General features: G+C 40.6%; 1 protein-coding gene across 1 annotated transcript in view; it reads right to left on the bottom strand.

Moving 5' to 3' along the window:
• The window catches only part of SLC12A4 (solute carrier family 12 member 4), a 62,858-nt gene that overhangs the window by 8,211 nt on the left and 31,285 nt on the right, over nt 1-23,362 (bottom strand). Inside the window, exons 3-21 of the mRNA XM_007426063.2 lie at nt 21,944-22,075; nt 19,879-20,025; nt 19,250-19,304; nt 18,588-18,718; nt 16,891-17,132; nt 15,477-15,691; nt 14,172-14,336; nt 13,976-14,074; nt 12,502-12,559; nt 10,618-10,792; nt 7,649-7,767; nt 6,131-6,229; nt 5,622-5,741; nt 4,392-4,496; nt 3,719-3,887; nt 2,328-2,523; nt 1,186-1,355; nt 253-384; nt 64-171 (exon numbers count right to left, since the gene is read on the bottom strand). Of these exons, the coding sequence (XP_007426125.2) occupies nt 64-171; nt 253-384; nt 1,186-1,355; nt 2,328-2,523; nt 3,719-3,887; nt 4,392-4,496; nt 5,622-5,741; nt 6,131-6,229; nt 7,649-7,767; nt 10,618-10,792; nt 12,502-12,559; nt 13,976-14,074; nt 14,172-14,336; nt 15,477-15,691; nt 16,891-17,132; nt 18,588-18,718; nt 19,250-19,304; nt 19,879-20,025; nt 21,944-22,075 (2,637 nt within the window). The remainder of the gene's footprint in view (nt 1-63; nt 172-252; nt 385-1,185; nt 1,356-2,327; nt 2,524-3,718; nt 3,888-4,391; nt 4,497-5,621; nt 5,742-6,130; nt 6,230-7,648; nt 7,768-10,617; nt 10,793-12,501; nt 12,560-13,975; nt 14,075-14,171; nt 14,337-15,476; nt 15,692-16,890; nt 17,133-18,587; nt 18,719-19,249; nt 19,305-19,878; nt 20,026-21,943; nt 22,076-23,362) is intronic.

The raw sequence follows: 23,362 nt of genomic DNA, 5'->3' as shown, positions 1-23,362 counted from the left end.
AGTGTCCAGGTACCAAACTGATGGTCACCACCACCATTTTGCAATGGCAAATAGAAGACATACCTCTCTCTCTCTTTCTGTTTTGGTCAACCGCATCTGCCTCAGCATTTGAGATCTCTGTTCCATCATCAAGGTCCGCTCGTAAGTGTAGGCTGAAATATCGCTGTTTTGCTAAAGAAAGGAAAAAGACAATCTTGGAACCATGCCCAGAATATATAGACCAGCCACTGCAGGACAGGAGAACTCCATTACCATTTCCACCACTTCTACTTCAGCCTCAATTCGGAGGTGGTAAAGGAAGACTGCCAAGTCTTTCTTCATTTGAATGCTGTTGTCGTCCATCTGGGCCACAGTGAAAATTCGCATTTTGCATTTTCGCCAAACCTGCGGAGGGAAAACATTTATTTTCTCAAAACTTTCAGTCCTCTCTACAAATTCCAATGAATCTGGTAAAGCACACCTTTATAGAAGGGTTATCTGACAAGTCCATACAATTGTGCAAATATATGCAGGCCCATAAACGGCATGTATCTCTGAAAAGGTAAGTTTCTATACACACATATATATATATTAGTCTGTAAGCAAGGATAAGACTACACAATTCTCAGCATTTGAGAACTGCAATGCTGCCCATCTCTGCAATGACCTGAGTCACTGGTTTGAGATGGTGGCCATACAAATTGAATAAATAAATAACTTTGGGAAACACCAACATTTCCATGAATTGGCTCTTTGAACAGGTGCATGGGTCATGGGTCACCTATAGTTCCCCCCAATCTCCTGCCCATGGGGTATCTGCCTCCATCATCTGGGCTGCTGGACCACATGGATGAGTAAGACCACTAGGTTGGTCACTTTATGGGGGTGGGGAGAAAACCACCAACCCCTCTAATTACAATAAAAATGAACTTTTCTTTCTGGGAATATAGTCCAAGAAATACATATAAGAACCCATCAACTCCTTACTTGATATAGGTCACTATACAGTTAACCTGCTATATCCATCGTCTTACATAGAGAGATGTCAAAAAAAAAAATAAGGGAGGGGGGAATACCCTGGAGAAATTGTGAATTTTCTCAACTGTATCAGGCAAGATCAATCAATAGATGCTATAAATGGCTCAGAATAAGCTAGTTTGCACAGGACAGGCCCAGTCAATTCTAGCTAGCTCCTGGCATTCTTACTTTATGCTGTTTGAGGAGAAATGGAAGCAACATCAACATGCCTCCATCGTGCACAATCCACCATACATCGATGTTCCCTTCATTGTAACGCTCATGATTGCTGGGATAGAAGGACACATTCTTTGGCACGAGCAAGGCAAGGTGGGCTGCAGTTGTGCAGCGGACAGTGTCTGAAATTTTAAAAAAAGAAAGACATTGTGGCTGACAGTCAAGTCCAATTGGCTATAGGACTGGAATTGTATCTCATATATGATTCTTGATTGGTGGAGATTACTGGAAGAAGAACAGAACTGGAAGGAAATGGTCACCACCAAGCTAATGGTAGATGCAGAAAGACAAGCAGGATTGGCTACAAACAGTTAAGAAGAGGAAGTAGGGAGAAGAATTAAAGAATTTTGGTGCATCGCCTCCAAACAAACAAACAAACACTATTGTAGGTAAACTCAAATAATATTTTAATTAAAGTCACCGAAACAGCATTTCATCAATTTCAAATTGACAATGTTGTTAATCAGGAAGAGTATAATTCTGGGACAAAAGAGATGTTTTGCATGCAGAAGACTTTGGCCCTACCAGGAAGATCTAAGCAAAGTCCTCGATTGGAACCCCAAAGAAACTCTGATCTATCAGTGTAGCCAATCAATGCTGACAAATATGAGTTATTCAAAATAATAACCAGACTTGATAAAAGGCAGTTTCCAAAGTTTTAAAAATGAAATTGTAAAAGTTCACATAAACCACATTATCATCTATATTAATGTAAGAACTCTGAATGATAATGAGAACAGCCCTTTGTTGAATTCAAGCCATAATATCCCAAGATCATACTGTATCCCCTTGTTCCTTGGAGGAAAACTACTGAGAAATCATGAAGTAGAGAAACAATAGAGGGCAGAAGAAGGATTCAACATGCAGAAACTCTTTTTACAGGAGACGGAAATTTTAGTAAGATGAAGTCCATCCAAATTAGAGTTTTCGCCAGAGGTCCTTGCAAGCTCAGAACAGCATCTAAGTCTTTCTTTTGAGCAGCAGAACAGCCCTAAATAGATGGTTTTACACACTCTATTCACCATAGGAAACAATGCTTGAATTATGCTTGGAAAGAAACAAGAAGGATGCTAACCAACTTCCTTTGAACTTACCTATAAAGGTCTTCCAAGCTCTAGGATCTTCACTTTGCCTCCAGCCATAGGGCCACCCCAAAACCACCGTGTTGTGCTTCATGCCACCCAATCCACAAGACTGTATCAAGTGGGAAATGCCATCACGGACTTTATTAGCCACAACGACTTGGCAAAATCCTTTGACTTTCTCAATCTCAATCATATTCTTGATGGTCTGGAAGATAACCAAGGAGAACCAAGGGTCATCATTATGGGAAGCCAGTCAATAGATCATTAAAAACACAGAAAGATCTGTCCCTTTACATGATAAAGAAAACTGCATTTTCCATACACTTATTGGTGTCCATGTGACTACTGGTACAAAGATTTTAAACCAATGATTGTATAAAATGTATAATGTATAAAAGACTATTGCCATTTATTTGGTCGTAATAGCTTTGGGGGGTGGGGTGGGAGGAGACTTAATTGAATGCAGATTACATAAAGACTACTCAACCATGTATGTGCATTGTACTCATAATAATAATAGAAGCTAGTCACGGTTTGCCCCCTGAAATTATACCACAAAACTTACATCTGTGGCAGTTCTCAGATGAGCTTAAAATATTCAACTTAGGGTTTAATAAATCTGTTTGCAGTAGCTTTGACTGTTCATTTCTGAAGTTCTGCACCTTTGAGAAATACACAAGGCCACAGAGTTCAGTTTCTCTTGCTGCAAGGTTATCATCAGTAGTAAAATTATGGCATCAGTTCCAACCAGAAATGCTTTCCACGTTCAATTCATGCCCAAAATGATTGAAACAGTAAAACTGGAAGATTATGTTAGAATTTCTGAAATGCTATAATAGAAACAGATGATTTTTCTTTTAGGGGGTTCTGCCTTAAAATCAGGCCCATTTTGTATCTGGCTAAACTTGAAGGTCTTTGTTCCACACTAAATCTTTTCTGATGTTTTACCTTAACCAAGGTCTTTTTTTGCTTTTGATGGTTTCTTTGCATTTAGTTTTGTTGGTTTAATTTTAGTTCAAAACTAGCTAAACTAATATGCTAGAAAACCTGGGCAGAATTGAGCTAAAGAACAAGAAACTGATCCCTGCTACTTATTTATTGGGTTCTATTATTTTTCTCCTTCATAGAGATGATATAAACGAATGACGGAATGACCAGCTGACTTACAAGGGGAAAACACAGAGAGAAATGACAGAATTTATCAAGATACCTAGAGGGTACCAGATAGGAAAAGTATAGCTTAAAATTTTCTGAAAGCATTGGCTAGAAAAGAGTTTGTTCATCTACCAAAGAGTTTCCTGGAAAGAGTCCTTGCTTTGTTTTTTGGGAAATGTTGTAAACATTTTGGTCAAAGATACCAGAAGACAGGACCCTCTACGCTTGGCTTTGCCATGGCTCACCTGTTCAGCTGCCTGGGCTTCTCCATAACTTTCCAGAAAGTTGCCCTGTATTGCAGTCCCAACAATAGTCAATCCCTTTCCAGCCTTCAGCTGTGATGCGAACGTCAAGAGCCTGGGGTATTTCACATGCAAATCCTCATCCAGTTTCAACAACACCAACAGTTGGGGTCTGAGGAGAGAGAAAAGACCGTGCATTTCGAGGAGACCGATGTCACTCCCTCCAACAATTAACTGGAATAAATTAAGCAATTCTACAGAGGACTCGACAGCTTTATGCTCCCGCCTTACTTTTCCAAATAGTTTTTTAGTCACTTGAATGTTTTGCCCCAGGGGTTTGGCTCATTGCAATTTGCTTCACGCAGAATGTTTGGTCACAGCTAAATCCGATGCAAAGAAGGCACGAGTTTTATTTTTAAGTACTCTGAGATGCATCATATTTGTGCTGCAAATATATTCTGTAATCCTGGGAATCTCCTTTTCATATGTATATTCTTAGGACTTCAGGGTGCCTCAAAGTTTAGCAACTGCAGAAAAACCTGCCCCCAAAAAGAGTTTAAATACCTCATTTTAAATCACAGAGAAGTGCTTGCAAAGTCAGGAATGCACTGACTTCCCCATGTATGCACATTGGGGAAAAAAACCAATGGGTAAAGTGAAAAGTGAAAGAACCCACCTCCAGTTCTTGGTATGGGGAGGCCCTTCTTCCAATCTCAGCAAAGCATATCGTGCAGCACTTAGAGACAGCCCCCGGATCCCATCACCCCATTCCTTCTCTGCCCTAGAAAAGAGAATGTCAGAATGGAGTCAATTCAGAACCCTATTCTTTTCCAGAGACCCAACACTTGGGTCAATTTGATGCTTCATAATATAAACTGGCAGTAATGGCTAATTTGTGATACTTCACTGAATTGCCAATGCCTCTATCTTCTCACACTTCAGAAGCTCCTCTATAGTTAAATGCAATTTCCAAGCACTGATTTCATCCCAACCCACATACTGTTAAGTACTAACAACTCTGTGACAGACTATTCACTAGCTGATTGCATCTAAAGTAAACCTCTCTGCCATTAAAGGAGAAAATTAGGTTTAGAATCTCAGAATAGGAAAGGAACACATAGATCATCTACAGGTAGTCCTTGTTTAGCAACCATAATTGGGACCGGCAACTTGGTCATTAAGTGAAGCGGTTGCGAAGTGAAACCGTGACTCAGCTTTCCTTTGCTTTTCATACCTGCAAAGGTCATAAATGCAAGGATTAGTCGTAAAGTTACTTTTTCATCACCATCATCAAATGGTTGCTAAACGAGGGAGTCACTAAATGAGGACTACCTGTAGTTCAACATCAACATTCTTCTGGTGCAGAAACTCTACTTCTCTAGCATCCCTGGGATATAGGGAAGAATTCACTACTTCTTGTCAAACAGCTCCTCCCACCAGGAAGTTCTTTCTAACATTTAAATGAAATCTCATAACATCAACTGCTTTGGTTTGGGTCACAGTCCTACCTCTAGTTCAAGAGAAGCTGTCTTCTAGATTGTATAGACTACAGGCTCTCCTAAGTCATAGCTAATGTGGATAGCAGTGTGTGACTATGGAAGGTGCACCTTCTCAAACACTGGGAAATGGTTATTATAGCTATTGTCCAAACTTTCTTTGGAAGATCTAATTCCAGTATTTCCAGGGAAGCATCAATTAAAACAAGTGTCTTCTTCCCGGTGTGTTGCTATTTAGATATAACTCTTAGAATGCTCTGCCAGAATTACCTTTTGCTGGCAAGGTATTCTGGAAGCTGGAGTCCCAAAACATCTAGATGGAACCAGGATGGAGGATTAAAGGCCCAGTTTTGCGATTCCATCCCTCCAGCTATCTTGTATCAGGTTACTTTCATTATGAATTTACTTACCCCTGATATTCAATGTACTTATATATCATGCCGGCGATGAGCATTGCCACTAAAGCGTAATACCAGGAGGAGATGAACATCAGGGCAAGGCAGATACTCATTCCTAAGAAGGACAGGGCCCTGAAGAAATTAAAACTCAAAATGTCAATAGGTTATTAGGGCTGGTTTCATACATACACAAGTATTTCTTGAAGAATGGCAGCTAGAAGGATGAAAAGATTCCACAGAACAAGACTGTGTTGGTGGCAATACAAGAATTTTGCCCATTGTCGTGGTCTCTGCAATTGTTTATTCACACATTCAGGTTACAGATGTTATCAACATGGTACAATAATGTATGAACCAGGACAGGAAGGCATAGTAGGCTAAAAGACATTTTCCAAGCACTTCTGGCTTCACAGAGTTCCCAAATTCTAGTGTTTTTAGCTTTTGACGCTTAACATCTCATGATCATGAAGACAATTTTAGAAACCCTGTCCTCCTAGCACATTTATTCTAAAAATTCTTACCAGTGGTAATACTTAAATCTGGGGCGCCAGTTTGGAGTCCTTAAGAGTGTCTGCACTGCACAAGCCAGGTTGACAAACAGGTAACACATCAGGAAAAACCTAATTTTGGGTGGCAAAAGGGGAAGAAAGAGAAAAGAGAGAGAGGAACATTGTATGAAAGTTGGCAGTTGCCCATTTCTTCATTCTGAATTTCAGTTCAACGTATTTCTGCTTCCTGTGGCATTTTATTGTTACAACTCATCTTGCGTACTATTTGTAGCAGGGGTATCTGCACGGTGTGGTCAAAAATGTCAGGATGGCCATAACGGTGTGATAAAAGCTCCACTGGTTTTCCATGTGTGATGCACATAAAAACCAAGCGTTGCTTCAATCGCATCATTGTGGTCCCCATCTTGATCTTTTTAAGCATACTCTGCTGATGCGCCTGATCTGCAGTGAAAATGCAGGAAAGGGGGAAAAAAAATAACAGAAGAATGAAAAAGTCTTCCGTCTAAGTCTTAGTTACCAAAGATTAGATTTGGTTGAAAGATTGTCACAATAGTAGAGAATGAGTAGTCACTGCACGTATACAGGCAGATTTCTTTTGTTTAACAGTTTATCAGAATCAACACCAGGTGGCAGTCAAAACTCACATTCTGCAATAGGCCCCTAAAAGAATAAAAACACACAATCAACTTCTTGTTTTGACTGCAACACTTTGTGGTACTTTTAAAGTGTATCCCAGGAAACACTCAGCAACTTATCAAGAATGCCCCTGGTAGTTTCTTCAGTATAACTGATAGTTTCTTTGCATTTGACAGCCATTAGAACCTAGTGAGTCTTCCGGAACAGTCTATGTGCCACGGATATTAAATAATGGTGGTCTTTAATAGAGCAAAATATACTAATAGCGTCTGAAACCTCACAAGACTGCCACATCTCATGAAACATCAGAGCTCTGGCATAAGCTGTCAAGAGATTTTGAGTGAGAAGGCTGAAATCTAATGAAATGTTGGCCTTCACTGAAGTTCTCAGTCATTTCTAAATTTCAGTTTTCATTTTTTGGCTCCTGACACTAAAAGGTTTCTTAGTGTTTACGTCAGCTTCCTTCAACCTAGATTCCTCCAGATATATCAGTTCAAGCCCTAAAATTTCTATTCAATATGAGGAGAAATGGTAAAGAAGTTGCTGAAAGAATGAGCAATCTTCTAGGGGTCTTTTTGGAGAGGGGGATTTGAAATCTCACCAATGCTCTCTTGGTAGCATATTCTCATCTTTAATTCCCTATCATACTCCAAAAACTATGCTCAATCATCACATAAAAACATCCTGAGCTTCTCCAAGAGTGAAGGAGAAGAGAGGCTGCTTCAGTCTTTTTCATCAGGGAATCCCCAATCATTCAGGACAAACTTTCAAAAATTCCAGCTCAACTCAAGTGGGAAGGCTGCTGTGGAGGTGCAAATCTGGACCAACCATGGTGTGCTTTGCCAGAAGGCCAAAATCCCCCTTACATCTAATAACAATATCTTGCAAACTTACATAGAAAGAATTGGGGCCACCATATCAAGGGAGGCTATTAGAATGCCCAACTCGGCAATCAGGGCTGTGAGCAGAAGAGCCCATGTTGGCTCTCCATTTGCCTTTCCATGGCCAAACACCTGCAAAAGGTGGGGGAGAGAAGGGGGAAGAGAGACTGAAGAACAAAAATAGTTTGAATATGCATCCTTTCATGATGAGTCACTGAGCACCATTTAAAGAATCAAAAAGGTATATTTGGGGAAAAGAAGCTAATCCCATTAGGGCATTTCTTTATGTAAAGTAAACTCTGGGTATACTGTATGTATTTGTGAATGTGTAAGAGAGACAGCGAGCAAGGGCAGGGGGATCTGTGCACTTAAAGGGCCATTCTGACAAACACTCTCTGCTCTCTCCCCAAGCAACATCCATTAGAGCACCAACAACAGTCATGGATACTTAGCCAAGATCCAAAAATCTTAGCTCACCTTTTCTCAGTTAAGTCCATGGATGTAAGTAATATGTTCTAATCTTCATTTTTCAGTGCCCATTTACAGGTATCATTAAGTCCTCCCATTGTTACCACTCATCCTCCCATGTCTTCCTCCCCTGCCAATGCTTCCTCTTGGGATGACTTGACAGTGCAGACCAGCCTTTCCCAATCAGGTATATTCAATGAATAGAATGATGGAGTGTCAGACTGTGGAAAGATGACGTGCAATGGTGGAAATTAAGGCCTGGACTTTCAGTATGTCCACACCTGTCCCTTCCTTTCATCTTCATCAGTTCCTATCCTCCTAGCAGGAAGAACCAGGAATTGTTCAGTACCTAGAACTGCTAGGAAGCCTCAACTGAGACTAGTTTCTCCTTTATGGTGGGAAGAGTGCAGGGCAGCAGCTAAAACACCCCCATTGCCCAGAGCATCTTAACCAGCTTTTTCCAACCTGGTGCCTGCTTAGTCTGTGGGTCTCAAGCCAGGGATATCTCAGGGTAGAGTAAAAAAAAAGTTGACAGTGGCCACAATGGTACAATCAAAGCTCCACCCAATATTTATTTATTATTTCAATTAACATGGCCACCCATCTGATATTCATGACTCTGGGCAGCTAAGAACAGTTAAAAACATCATAAAACACGTACCTATAAAAACAACATGGACAATCAGTAGTCAAGGTAAACAAAAAACAAAAAAACAGGACCACCACCAACAAATCAACATAACCATTGCACACGCTCTGCCACACACCCGGATCCCCAAGTCCGATGACCAAACTGTGTTTGCGAAAGGCCAGCAGGGTCCATCCAATCCGATCTCTGGGGGATGACACCCTGCGGACACCCAAACGAATCCCTATCTTGGTTTGGGGTAACAGGGGACATAGTCAAATGCATCAGAAGGATACAAAGTCCAGGAAGGCTGATGTGAAGTTTGGAGAAGCCATTTTCCACCCCACCCTCTTGGTCCAACCCTTGTTGAGCTTCCCTAGATCAAACATGCTTTTAAAAAGAACATTATGAGCTATGATATGTAATTATGCATTTGTTCTTACTTATTATCAGCTGCCTCAAGGGCCTGTGGCCACACAGAATGGCAAGATGCAGATATTTTAAATAAATAAGGAAACAGTAAAGTTAATCTCCTGCTTGGGCAAAATAGTTGTTTCCTCCCCACTTCTGAGAGTAACATCTGTGTTCTTTATTCTTCATTTGGTATTATAGGCATATGAGAATGAGTTTCATACTCAGGGGTATAAAAACTTCCCCTGGGTTCAGTTTCAGAAGTTATTCTCTCACAGTCTTTTAGCTCAGCCTCCATGAGAACTCATTCTAGCAAAGCCACTGGAATCCAGCATATGTTGCTTATGTTTTGGTATAAAATAGATCCAAATTACAGGGAAGGAGCTTCTGACTGCAAGAGATCAATCTCTGCCTTCATACACATAGTGCCTTCCCATTGCACTAGACTCTAATATTCTTCATTCCCAGCCAGCTTAAGCATATCTGGGAGTCAAGGCGAGCACTGGAAAATAAGTTCAGAACTAAAACTATTATAAACCAGAAGATCACAAACTGTATAGAACCCATAACAGTTTTATGGATGTTGTTGTTGCTGTGCCTTCAAAGTCAGTTTTTGACTCCTGGTGACTGCCTGGACAAGTCCTTGCAGTTTTCTTAGTGAGGTTTTCGGAAGTGGTTTGCCCTTGCCTTCTTCTTCCTAGGGCTGAGAGACTGACTGGCCCAAGGTCACCCAGCTGGCTTTGTGCCCAAGGCAGGACTAGAACTCCTGATCTCCTGGTCTCCAGCCTGGTGTCTTACACCAAACTGTCTTTCTCGTGGACATTAGTGGAATCCATTTATAGCTGTAGATTCTTTGCAAACTGAGCCATTAATGATGTTAAAATGGAGCAAAAGAGCCCTTGAGAATACACTGGCATAAAAATGGAGAAGTTATCACTTCAAAATGTTTGAGATACAGATAGAGAACTTTACTTTGGTCAATGGCCAGTGTGAAAGAAAGTATAAAAAGATCTAGCCACAGTAGAATAACGTACTTAAGTATAAAGAGCAGCATTCTGCTCTAGGAAGACTAAGATTGAAAGCTAAAAGTTAAAATTAGCTAAGAAAGGGGGGGGATCACATTATTATTGAAGTCTAAAATTTGATGCGGAGTCTATAGTGCAATAAATTAATAATACAGAAATATATTATATTGTAAAATCTGGTATTTGATGTCTAGTTGCAAATTAATTTGGGTTCAAAACAATGGCGATCCTTGCACCATTCCTGTGAACAGGCTTCCCTGTTTGCCATCTGTTAAGTATTTGGGCCATTTTCATGGCAATTACATGCTTGCTTTTTCAAAAGTAATGGAAGCACAAATTCTCAAGATGAAACATGCACTGAGGAATCTCTTTTTTTCCAGGGAGTTTCCGCATCCCCAAGTTCTACCCATCAAATTATCCCAGCTTTAGCTCTTAAAAAACTGTACTAACCCTGAGGAATGGAATAATGTTGTCTTTGGCAATTGCTTGAAGGAGTCGTGGAGCTCCAGTGAGGCTCTGCAAACCTGCCCCACATGTAGAGAAAAAGGACCCAATCACTATGACCCATGGCGAGGGCCAGGCAAGCGTGCCCACCACTAAGTTCTTGTTCACGCCATCACCATACCTATGAGGAGGACAGAATTTGCCATTTAAAAAGAGACATGACTTTTGTTTGGTATTTCCATTTGATTTTAAGTTATCTTTCCAAGGTCAGGTTAACTTACTCCTCATATAAAGCAGGGGTTTTCAAACTTTTTCAGACCATGAAACCTGTTAGTAAAAAAAATAATCCCAAAAACCCTGAATCAAACTGGCTACATTCAAGTGAACAACTTGGACAACTCTTCTTCTCCATCTCCTTTTCCTTCTCCTCCTCCTCATTCTCCTTCGTCGCCACCACCACCTTATTCTCTCATAGAACTCCATCAACCCCATCAGTTTGAAAATCCCTGATACAAAGGAATAGTACCCAAATAGTATAAAAGTTAGCATGGTCTAGTAGTTAAGGTGCTGGACTTGGATTGGAGAGATTATAGTTAAAGTCACCACTTGACCCCAGGGTTCACCTTGGGGCAGTTACTCTCTCTCAGTCCAGCCTACCACATAGGGCTAATGCTGTATACTGTATTAAACTCTTAGAGAAAAGGCAGAATATAAGTGCAAGACACAAGCAAATAAATTCAGAAGAGGTAATCCTTTTTTTTAGGTCAACTCATTTGTTACAAAATAGCCTCAACTTTTTAAGTTCCAAGAAAGTCTTCTCCTTTAAGTTCCAAAAAAAGAACCACATAAATACCATTTTATTCTTAGATTTCACAGGGGACAGCATCTAGAGTCTTTACAGGCAATTTGATAGCCACTGTAATGTCTAAGAGTTCCCATTCTCTCCATCTAAGAACGTAAGATAATACCCAATGTGACTCAGCCAGTTTTTTTTTTCCTTTCTCCCATCTGTTTCCTGGCTTCTAAGCATATTATCCGACAACAATTTTTTGGAAACGTAAACGTCTACGACTATTTTGTAAAGCTTTGGTTAACGAATACAAGCGCTGCCCCTGTGAAATGGCTCAGAGACTTTCAAGCATATCAATCAAATCTTTATTACAGTCAAAGACCAGCATATTCAAGCACATACAAATGCTTCTCATGCAATCATAGAAAGGTGTTGGAAGGAGCATGGTAATTGTGCACGTCCATGCTGGCTAAGCAATTCTGGGAGTTCCAGGTGAAAGATATCTGGATAGTGCCAGATGCAAGATATAAATAATGCATGCAAAACAAGGATGAATTATTTGCATGGATTATCCTGCTATGAGCTACCAACCCAGCCATGGGAGACAGTAGGGTGTTGTGGGTTCAGTTTCAGATTAAGGTCAGGAAGAACAAAGTTCAAATCCCCCCTCATCCTTGAAGAATCTTGAGTGACTTTGGGCCAGTCAGTATCTCTTGGCCTCACCTGCCGTAGAGTGAGCACCACACTTCTTCTGAGGAAGAGCATAATTAATTTAAAAAGGCTGAATAAATACATAAGGGAGCACTAGAAAATTGCTTTTTAAAAAAAGGAAAGTGAGGTTTTAGAGCTTAAGCTGTAGCCATTACTAAGGGTTTTGGACTTTTTAAAGTTTGCACAAAATCACATTGTGCATGTAATAGTTCCATGTGTTAAGAGCTGGTCATAATAAGCATTCAATAGGAAAAAATACATTTATGTAGTGGGCCAGAGAGAAAAAAATAAAATCAGACAGCTAAACTGCGAAAGGAAGCAGCAACAGCAATCGAAGAATAAGATGCGACTCCCTTCCCATGAAAGGAAAATCTGGAAGAGTTACTTACTTGTCTCTAAGAACAACCCCTTCAATGCAAGCTCCAAACAGCAATACACAGCTGAAATCTGGGAGGTGCAAATCCAGTTAAGGAAGCCAGAATTTTGACACAACGAATTCCTACACTTCTAGTAATCAGCCACAAATATTCCACTTATCTTCTCTTAAGTCACAAAAATAGTCACACACTACCAATACAATTGGCAAAGCAAAATACCACAACAAACAGGATAGCACAAAGGTCATTTCTCTATCTTCTAGGAGGGTGACATTCCTCTTGTCACATACTTTCCTTAACACTTGGAAGTAGGTGGGAGAAATTAAATACACTGCAGCACCTAGGGTTAATACATACATATTTATAATGCATGGTAGTCAGAATGATGTTTCTCTACTTCAGCATATGGACAACATTTAAATTATTGCATCTGGAGAACATGCAGCTAAAAGATCCTTCAAGTCAACTGCAGTGTTTCAAGAATGGACCACAGTTCAACAACTGTTTGACACACAAAGGCCATCATCATAGTTAACATCACACCATTGCTGTGTTTGCATAATACACTAATTAACATGATGCTCTGGTTGGCCTAGCGTAGCAGGTGGGATAACGCAGAAGAAGTTCTCCAGGTCACACCTGAGATGGCTACCTAGAACTAGGTGGACTTCCTTTCTTTGTTTCTGTCTTTGTCTAGCTTTTAAAGGCCAAAAAATGTGACCTCAATAGAATGAGATCACAAACAAAAAAAGACTTGCCTCTATGTTTTGGGGGGAAGAGAGAAGTTGGGAAAGGGTTGAAAATGAAAAATCAGTGTAAAAAACCTGACAGGTGCTTAACACATCTATTTTTATACCTTTGGGAGGGGCAAGAAACAGCAAAAAGTAGGTTCCCAAAACCCAGTGGTTTTGCCTCCAAATATCAGCAGTATTATGCAGGAATGCTTTGGAGCTGCAAAAACAGGTAAATGAAAAGCACATGTACAAATAGAAGAGAATCTCTGTAGCTCAGGGTTGCATTGTGGAATCCTTGGGGTTCTCTGAGCTTAGTTGTTTTCTTGCAGATGTTTCATTCCCCAACTAGGTAACAAAACATCTGCAAGAAAACAACCAAGTTCAGAGAACCCCAAGGACTTCAGAAAGCACATATACAGCCAGCAGGGACACCATCCTTTATGTCAAAGGAATCTTGATGGTTGTTCTGTCTCTTCCCTTTCCAAGTTGCATAGGATCTCTGCTGGTCAGAGCAAATGTTACTGGTTCAGAGGCAACAGTCTGACCCAGAAAAAGGAAGCTTCTGAACTACTAAACCATAGCACGTACACACCTACATTGAAAGCAGTGTTGTCCAAACTTGGCCACTTTAAGATGAGTGGACTTCAACTCCCAGAATTCCCCAGCCAGCCATGCTGGCTGGGGAATTCTGGGAGTTGAAGTCCACTCATCTTAAAGTAGCCAAGTTTGGACAACACTGATTTAAAGGATACAGACAAGAGATGTGGTGGCAATAGCAAGGATGGTTCCCACTGGAATAGACTTTTGGGCATCTCTGAGGTCTCCTGATCTGTTGGAGCCAGCCATGATGCCTTAAAAGGAGAACAAAAATGCAGATAGGATTAATACTTCCCCAAAACCCAATACAGCAAAATATGCCCAGAGACTTCAGCCTTTGTATCTTCTCACCGGTCACAGAAGGGAAAAAGATGCCAACAAGTACAGTGAAGGAAGTTGCTATGTCCGCATAAACATACAAGTGGAGGTTGTTCTTATTTCCAGCTACGTCAACAGAAGGACAGCCCGCTCTCTCCAGGATCTCTCCTTTCTCCAAGTAATTACTCCAGACGTTATCTGGGAAGGTGGAAGCAAGAATCATCAGGAATGTAGAATAAACGAAAAAATGGCTTGCAACATTTACTAAGCACTAAGCATAGTTTCTGTACAGTGACTGAACATAGCCAAGAGAGGTTGGCCTCTTCGGTTGTTCAGGAATAAGGACATTCTTTACCAAACAGAATGATTATGCTAACCGCTGTGGTAGATTCTATACTTAAAAACCATGAACAACTGGACAACAAGCAGGGCATCTGCAGGGGGAGACAAGACAGTCAAGACGGCAGCCACGACAACATGAAGTTCCACCCCTGATGACCTACATAAAAGGGATGAGCTTCAACTGTACAGTCACAGCCACTGTATTTTCTTTTTTGCAAGAATCCATGACATTTTGGTATTCCCACATTTCATCAATGTTGCACAAAGCCACAGATATAGCCGCCATCATCATCATCATCATCATCATCATCATCATCATCATCATCATCTCCTCTTCCTCCTCCTCCTTCCCTCCCCCCACCTTCACTGGGTTTATCTAAGACTATAAACTCCTTGGAATAGGACCCTATCCTCTTGTATTATACAAGGCACAGTGCACAAGGTCTCCATTATCTTTAAATGTAGATCAAGAAGCTCTGTACCGTTCGGACTATAAGAGGACAACTTTGGGCCCTCACATTGTTTTTGACCAACAAGGCCAATGACCAGGGACTATGAGAGTTGGAATCCAAAGCATCTAAAAAGCATGAGGTGGCCCACCCCTTAACTGACTGACAATTATTGTGCAAGGTTTCAGAATGGGGATTTTCCTAGCCCTAGAGGGAGATGCCAGATATGGGATGTGGGACCTTCAGCCTGCAAATCGCATTCTGTCCCTGAATAATAGCCTCTTTCCTTAAAAGATAAAGAGAATACTCATGGTTCTATCTAACAGATTGATTTAAATAGGAAAACAGACCAACTCCATCCCCTGCCTTATCTACTTCAATAGAGCATACACTGACTGGCAGGAGCTCTCCAGGGGTTCAGACACTATTTTTCCCCGTACTCCATGGAGATGCCAAGACTGCACATGGAATTGATGAGACGGAAACCCTGTGTTGATCAATGTTCTTATTTCCTAATCCCAAAGTGATGCCATGGTGTTAAGAGTACCTTTCAAAATTCTGCTTGCAGCTCCTGGTATACCAACAATCTCTGTCACGTTATTGAAATGAAAATAATCATCACAGAGTCCAGAGGTTATGTTGTAACCTGGGCAAAAGAGCTCGGTGAGATTGGTGGGGACCGTAACGTTGTTGACCACCACCGTTTTGGCACAAATGTCAAATTGGTCCCTTGAAAGAGTCCTGTTGCCTAGCATGCACACCCTAGGGAGAAAGGACATCAACATTTTCACCACGTGCTGAGATTTGCGTATTTCTATTCAAAGAAACAACCCCCCCCCCCACACTACCCTTACTTTTCTCAAAAAGGTGCCGAAAATGGTTCATTTAAAAGAAAAAGGGAAGGATATGTCTTTATTTCTAATATTACTAGGCCTCCTTTTGATAAACACCACAAAGGCAGCAGGGATAAGACAAAATCCAGCATCCGGGTTCCCAAAGTAAGTAACCAGGCACATAACAGCTGAGTGTGAGAACAGCAACATTTGATGGTATATGATGAGAAACCTTTCTCTTAGCCGTGCTAAATTTATCACCATCACTTTTCAGAGCCTGATCCCAAGTTCTAATATTAGCAATGAGGGAGGAAAAAATTCTTCCCACCCTTTCTTTATAAGTTGCATTCTTTTAAATTAAGGTTCTAATCCTGGATTATGAGTTCAAAAGTTTTCTATCCCAACCCCTCCAAAAGTTACAGGCTAGAGATATAAATACAACAACATATATTTAGGCACAATCATAGAGGGGAAAATACAAAGGGAAAACATTCCATGGGCTATCTTTTGCACTTTTTAACAGAATCACAAACACACAATGGCACACTTGTGTTTGTGAGAACTTAAGCAATCAAGCCAAAGGGAAACAAAGGCATATGTTGCCCCCTTTATATGTCCTTCCTTTTTGGTTTTTCGTTTTAATATTGTATTATTGTATTATTATAAATCACAAGTAGTATGTTACCTTATCTGGGTACTGTGGTATTTATAGTGTTGTATAAATAAATATAAATACATAAATAATAAAAGGTTCCTTTTGAACTTTACTGCTTGTACATTTTGCCCTGAGAAACAGATTCTAAGCAGATGCCTTAATCATCTGGTAACTTTCAAGATTCAGAGTCTTTGTTGTTTTTACTTCAATAAACTCACAAGGTTGTCTTCTGGAAAGAATTCCAGAGGGCTTGCTATATTAATTTACTGCAGGAAAAACAAAGAAACAAGGAGTCCAGTGACTTCTCAGTTTTCTAAAATAAAACTCAGTGTCACTGACGACAAAAGCAAAGCCATCAAATAACCCCGAAGGGATTAGAATTCCACTGATAGGTCTACCGTGAGGAGCTTCTACCATGAGAGTTAACATCCAACTGGAATTATAAGCTGGCATTCCCAAGCACGTCTACTTACGGAAAAAAAGGTGGACTGAAGATGGATTTAATCGACCCAGCATAGATGGATAAGATGGAAATGACGACACAAGCCAAAAAGAGAGAAGCAAACTTGTTAACATATTTTACACCTACAAAAACTACAAGAGCCATGAAGGTCAGAAATAAGGTCCCATAGACTCGCATGTTATTCAGCGTGGCACTGGAAGTATCATGGGCCCCAGTTGGATGGAAAATGGCAGCCTGGGGAGCAATATATATCTGAAAGAGTAAGAGCATGACTTTAGTGTTGGCAACAAAAACAAGCTGTCCAAGACACACATTGGGAATTCAAGAGATACACAACTCCCAGAATTTCAACCAAGACTTCTGAACCTGCTGGACCTGGGAATTCTGGGAATGGTCATCCTAACATATCTGAAAAGCTACTGGTTAAGGGAAGGCTGGCAACTGAGATGCCTTTACATAGTCAACAGATCCTACTAGGGAGAAAGGATCCCATAGAATTTCACGTTTATTTCTTAAACATGGACTGTAAACCCATGCTAACTGAACTGGGATTATGTCCCATTGAGCTCAGAGGGTCTTAGTTCTCAATAAACACACATATCACACATGGCATGATATCATCATCATCATCATTATCATCATCACCACTTACAATGTGCCTACACTTTACTAAGTGTGAGACATTGAGAGATAAGAAGCTACAGCTTATTCATTTATTCATTTATTTTAATTTCTATAGCCGCCCAACCCAACCAAGTGACTCTGGGCAGAGAACAATCATAAAAACAATTAAAACAAGTACAGTACAACACAAAATACATATATATGGCAGCTGAGAACAAATATCCTATAATTATAAAAATGGCCAAGAAACGGGACCCTTAACACACACGGGGCCCTAGGCCCACACATATAACCAGATCTTTAGGGCCTTATGAAAGGCCAAAAGGTCAGGGTCATCCTAATCTCTGAGGGGAGAATGTTCCAGAGGGACATTTAGTATTTATTATAACATTTATTATAAATGTTATAATATTGTAACATTTATTATGTCAAAATCTAGTAGATATGATATAAAAGAAAATAGGGAGGAAATTATAGCAAGAGATTCTTCAGTGGTGGAGGATGACTCTTTCCCTCCCAGTCATGGATTTCTATGTAAGATTTATAAATATATCCTTTTGCTACCACTAAATCCCACGGTCAAAGCCAGAAGCCAGAATCAGTTTCCTACTTCTCCTCCCTGGTCTCAGGTCCGCACAACAAAAACCTAAGACATTTTGCCTTTAAAATGATTGGCACCAGGTCTATCTCATGCAGAAACACCAAGAAATGTTATTCCATTCAGCTCAATCCCAACATTTTAATGTGTGATTCTCATAAAACAGAGGAGGACAAGCAACAGTTTTCTCCTCCAGATGCTTTTCCACATCAATTCCAGTCAGTGCCATCCAGCATGGCCATGAGTAAAATATGATGGGAGATGGAATCTAACAAGAAGTGAAGAATCATCAGTTGTCTACCCCTGCTTTGGGAATATTTCCAAGAGCAGCATGTAAGACCAGATACATTTTTGAAGTTCTAAGAAAATAATGTGCTTCAATTACCAGAAGCAATACTGGAATACTCCTAACTAATCTCTCTACATGTTCATCAGTAATTCTAATACATTGTGACTTCTCTGGAAATATGTCTGTTGCTACTTACTAGTAGGATCTCAATGGCACCCAGGATGTACATAGCACCTGCAAAAGTTGTTCCTAAGTAGAAACACAGTCCCACAGCACCACCAAATTCAGGACCCAGTGATCTTGAAATCATGAAGTATGAACCACCAGCTACCATACAAACAAACAAACAAACAAACAAACAAACAAATGTGAAATATTTTTTTTTAATCAAGTAAATTTAACAAGTGTCCAAGATGAGGATCTTTGAAAAAGCAAAATCTAAATCAAGGTACCCTCTTTTGTAAAGGAGGCTTTCACAGTGCAGAGGAGCAGAAAGTTTTCCGGAAAACTGAATGTCAGGATGTTGATGGGCTACTACAGCAGATTATCTCTGAAAACTTGCTTTCTATAATGCTGGGAAAGGTGGAAGGAAAGGGAAGAAGAGGAAGACCAAAAACAGGATGGAAGAACTCAGAGCAGTGATAGGAATATCTGCTGGAAGACCTGAAGGACCAGGCTGGGGACAGATTGTTCTGGAGAAAATCTATCTATGTAGTCACTAAGAGTCAACAAAAACTTGATGGCAAATCAATCAATCAATCAATCAATCAATCAATCAATCAATCAATCAGACATTTCTTTCACACAGGGACCCAAGAGCTTCAGAATTACATCCATACCAAATAAATCACAGAGTACCTGGAACAACACCATTGGTTGCAATTGCACTCATTGATATGGCCGTCAGCATGGTCTGTGAATGACAACAAAGTTTAAAGAAACATGACTATAGGAATCAGCAAACTGAAATACACCAAATCTGGCAAGGAAGTAAGTTCACACATGAAAATGGAACCCAGGTTGCTCAATATTACAGGGAACTCTAGCAATTTTAGGGGTCAACAGACCTGCCAAGTTTCCCCCAACCCCATCAAACTGGGCTACTTTAATGGAATGGAAAAAGCACAAAACTAGAAGAGTGTGCAATGGAACGTGACATTCAACTTTGGTACTAAAATAAGAATTCCTTAATTCTAAGTACATGTTTACCCAACCAATCTGTGGAGTGCTAGTTTGCAACTGGCAAGCCTTGAGGATTCTAGTAAAAATAAGTAGACAAACAAACAAACGAACGAACGAACGAATGAATGAATGATAAAGGAAAATATAGGGGGGAAATCCACACAGCCGGAATCTTCATCCAGCCATGAATTTGGGCATTGAGATATGCAAGTAAGGAAGATTCTGGATAAAAAGGCATGGCATGGGTGGAAGAAAGGAAAGTAGGAGACATCTAATGGGTTTTTGTCCCTAGGCCATGTACTCACACAACAGCAGCAGATTAAGACAATAAGGAAGGCCTGGAGAACACCTGCTGTCCCCACTATCCATGTCAGCCGAAGGAAGAGGATGACCCCAAAGATATTCTGCATGCATGGCAGATAGACGCCCATCAGGGTCCCCATGCTGGGAGACTGAAAAAGAGAAGAGGTTACCTCAGTACAGTAGCATGACATAGCAGTTAAAGACCATGGGACAAGAGCTAATGCTCTCTGTCAAGGCATGCCTCTTTTCCAAGCTGTCATCTCCTGTGACAAAAATTAATTATCTAAAACCAAACCTTGTCCTTTTCTTCCAAAAGCCACTTGAAAGTGCTTGGTTAAAGATTTAACCAAGGGATTGGTTACAATTCATGGGGTTAATCAATCACTGTCTTTTTGCTCATCTAAATGGCTGGCTGGGCACTGCAAAGTTTAATCCTCAGGCGCACAAAACAAGGACTCCTAATATTTTGTTCTTTCAGGAAAAGAGGTAACCACCCATACATTCCAGAGCTGGCTTTACAAACCTTACATGGAGGACTCCGTGGCTTAGGGAGCATCACAGCACAAAGTTGGGAAAGATGAGTAGATCAGAAATTCTTCCTTCTTCATGCGCTGACATTTTCTTACCTCAATAGCATTTTTTATGTCAGATAACCCTTCCCTTATTGCTTTCACTTTGCACATTCTCAAACAACACATAGAATTATACTCGTAAAGGTAAAAAGAATACCCACACTTAGTCCAATGCACTCAGAAGCAGAATTCTTGTTGTTAAGGAAATATATCTGCACCTATCTAACATGGTACAAGGTCCAGATATGCTCCTCACATCCTCTGATATATTGAAATGATTGTGGGAAGAATGGGCAATTGTGAACCTCCAGATGTTACTGAACTACAAGTTACAGCTGCAGGAATCTCTCACGGTAGTATGATCTGCTGGGACTTGTAGTTCCACACGATCTGGAGGACGGCAAATTCCTCACCCAACAGAACAGAAGGATTAACGAAGAGAATTTCTGAACAAAGCAAACATACACATTCACCCAGAGGGGATGAAAGGGGCATCTTTCTTTTAAAATGTAAAATTATTAAAATGTGGTAGCAACTTCAGTGTTTTGATTTCTCAGTACGAAATGACTTCTTGTTCAACAGTTACCAACCGTCATAACACCAGCCTGTGTTAATGTGGAGAATCTGTCACAGTTAATCTGTCACAGGCTCCAATTTGACCCAGGGGTCAAAATTGACTAAAACTTCCATTATCTACAACAAGATCAATCACCTTTGCTTGGCAATTAAAATGTACTGAGTTTTCTAGGGATAAACAGTAAAAAGATTATTCTTCCAAGATACAGATAATGAAGCATGCCTTGAACTGAGTGTTGACTCCCAGAGATTACATGAATCATGTCCATCTCAAAACAAATCGCGCTTTTAATAGGTGCCAGCTGCTCATGTGGATTTCACCTTGCCTGTACTCTCCTCATCAGCTCTGGAAAGCCACACAGTATCAAGCAGAACGTTGTAAAAATTCATGGTCTGTGATGGCAGGTCAATCCTCAGGATCTGTTCTGCAGCCTCTGCAGAGCACGGGCATATTTTAAAGCGCACTTTTTGAGGGGCTGAAGGGCAAAACAGGAGCTTAAGGCTCTGAATCCATTTTTCCTCTTAACCCCACCCACTCTCCCAATTTGCCATTTTTGGTCCCACTCATTCATCTAACATCATGAAGTCACTTGCCACTCCCCAACTGCAAGACATTGTCCATCCATGGGTTAGGGTGTGCACAATAGAAGATGCACTTCTCTAGTCTAGGTTGCACGTTATTTTAACTCTGACACGTCTTGTACTCTTGCCTTTTTGCATCATATATCACACACAGAAGGAATAATTCAATCATGTCCTCCATCTTCCAATTCTAGATCATCTGCAGAATGGATAGAATTTGAATTTGTTTACTGTTTGAAAGCTGATGTTTGGATCCCACGGGTGGGCTTCATATTCCAGATGCTCCATGTTCACATGAAAATTAAAAAAAAAACACAAACTGAAGAAAGCTACTTACTTTTGAAACTTTACTTCTTGAGCCTTCAGCATTTTCCGCTTCTTCGTGTTCCTTGGCTCCCTGAGTGAGATTTGTGTAGCTGACCAATTTGCCCAATAAAGAAGACACCTTCGGACGAATATCCAGTTCTTCCTACAAAGGGAAATAGGCAAGATTACATTGGTCAACAGGTACAGTAAAATTTGAGCATTCATGTCCTGGAAAGCTTCGATTGTTTCACCTGCATTATATCAAAATACAACCAGCGGGCCACTATAATGCTTCCATTCTCATGGGAAACCCTGCTAACAAGTATATTCCCTTCTTCACCCCTGGTCTGTGGAAGACATTTATTCTGCATCCAATCAACACCATGAGGATGCCTGCCTGACCTCTCTGCTAAGTTAGAAAACTGACAGCATTTTTGGTAAGCAAATATTGCTGAAGGATCTCACTCAAATGACTTCTCTTGTGTGGTTTTCATACAACAATTAGCATCTTTAAGTTGGATTCATGCAAGAGGGCTAAGACATAAATTAAGATGAGGTACCCTCCTGGTGACTTCACGAACACATCCGTGTAGTCTTGACTAGAAAGAGTTTCTGCTGCCCTCTTCTACAAGTCTTTCTTATTCCATATCTTAATCTAGCCTCCAGCTCTGAGATTTCCTGGTCTCTCTCATCCAAATACTAACCAGGCCCAACTCTGTTTAACTTCAAAGCCGAATCAAGACTGCCCAGGTGCCAAAACAAACAGATGGAGCTGCTCCTTTGGAATTCAACAACCAAAAGGACAATCTAAAATGTTGTGGGCTGTTGCTTTTTGGTGAATTGTTTTTTGAGAACTGCTGGTGCTTTTGTGTTTTCACTATTTCAAGGTTCTAACAAACTTATCATTGGCAGATGTCAACCCTTGGCCGTAAATAAATAAATAAAATTCCCTCCGTGGATATTTTGAGTAGTGCTCTTCGCTATGTGCCCTCCAGATGCATTAGCTTTCAACTCCTATAATTCCTAGTCATTACAGGCACAGACTCCTGAGGGCTGCCTAGACAAGTCCCTGCAGTTTTCTTGGCAAGAGTTTCAGAAGGGGTTTGCCCTTGCCTTCTTCTTCCTAGGGCTGACAGAGAGGGACCAGCCAAAGTCACCCAGCTGGCTCTGCGTCTAGCACAGGACTGCAACTCACAGTCGCCCGGTTTCTAGCCTGGTACCTTTCACCACTACACCAAATTGGCTCTCTTTCTAAGGCTAAGCAACCTGAGATCCTTTCAGCGTTTTGAGTTTTCCATTTGCAGCCGCTGTAAAATATACAGGATTGAAAACAGATAAGTGGGAGGCCTCCATTTAATTTTGCTAAATGGAACACAAGAGTAGGACCACATTTTCCCAAACCTAGGCTGCACTTTATAATTTTCTCAGCTCACAGGGACTTCCGCTCTTG

The sequence above is a fragment of the Python bivittatus genome, unplaced genomic scaffold (assembly GCF_059951505.1).
Source record: "Python bivittatus isolate LINGU-HERP-01145 unplaced genomic scaffold, Pbiv_v1 ctg000190_np1212, whole genome shotgun sequence".
NCBI classification, from domain to species: Eukaryota; Metazoa; Chordata; class Lepidosauria; order Squamata; family Pythonidae; genus Python; species Python bivittatus.
Note: the sequence above shows the minus strand (reverse complement) of the source record. Positions and strands in the feature narration are given on the sequence as shown.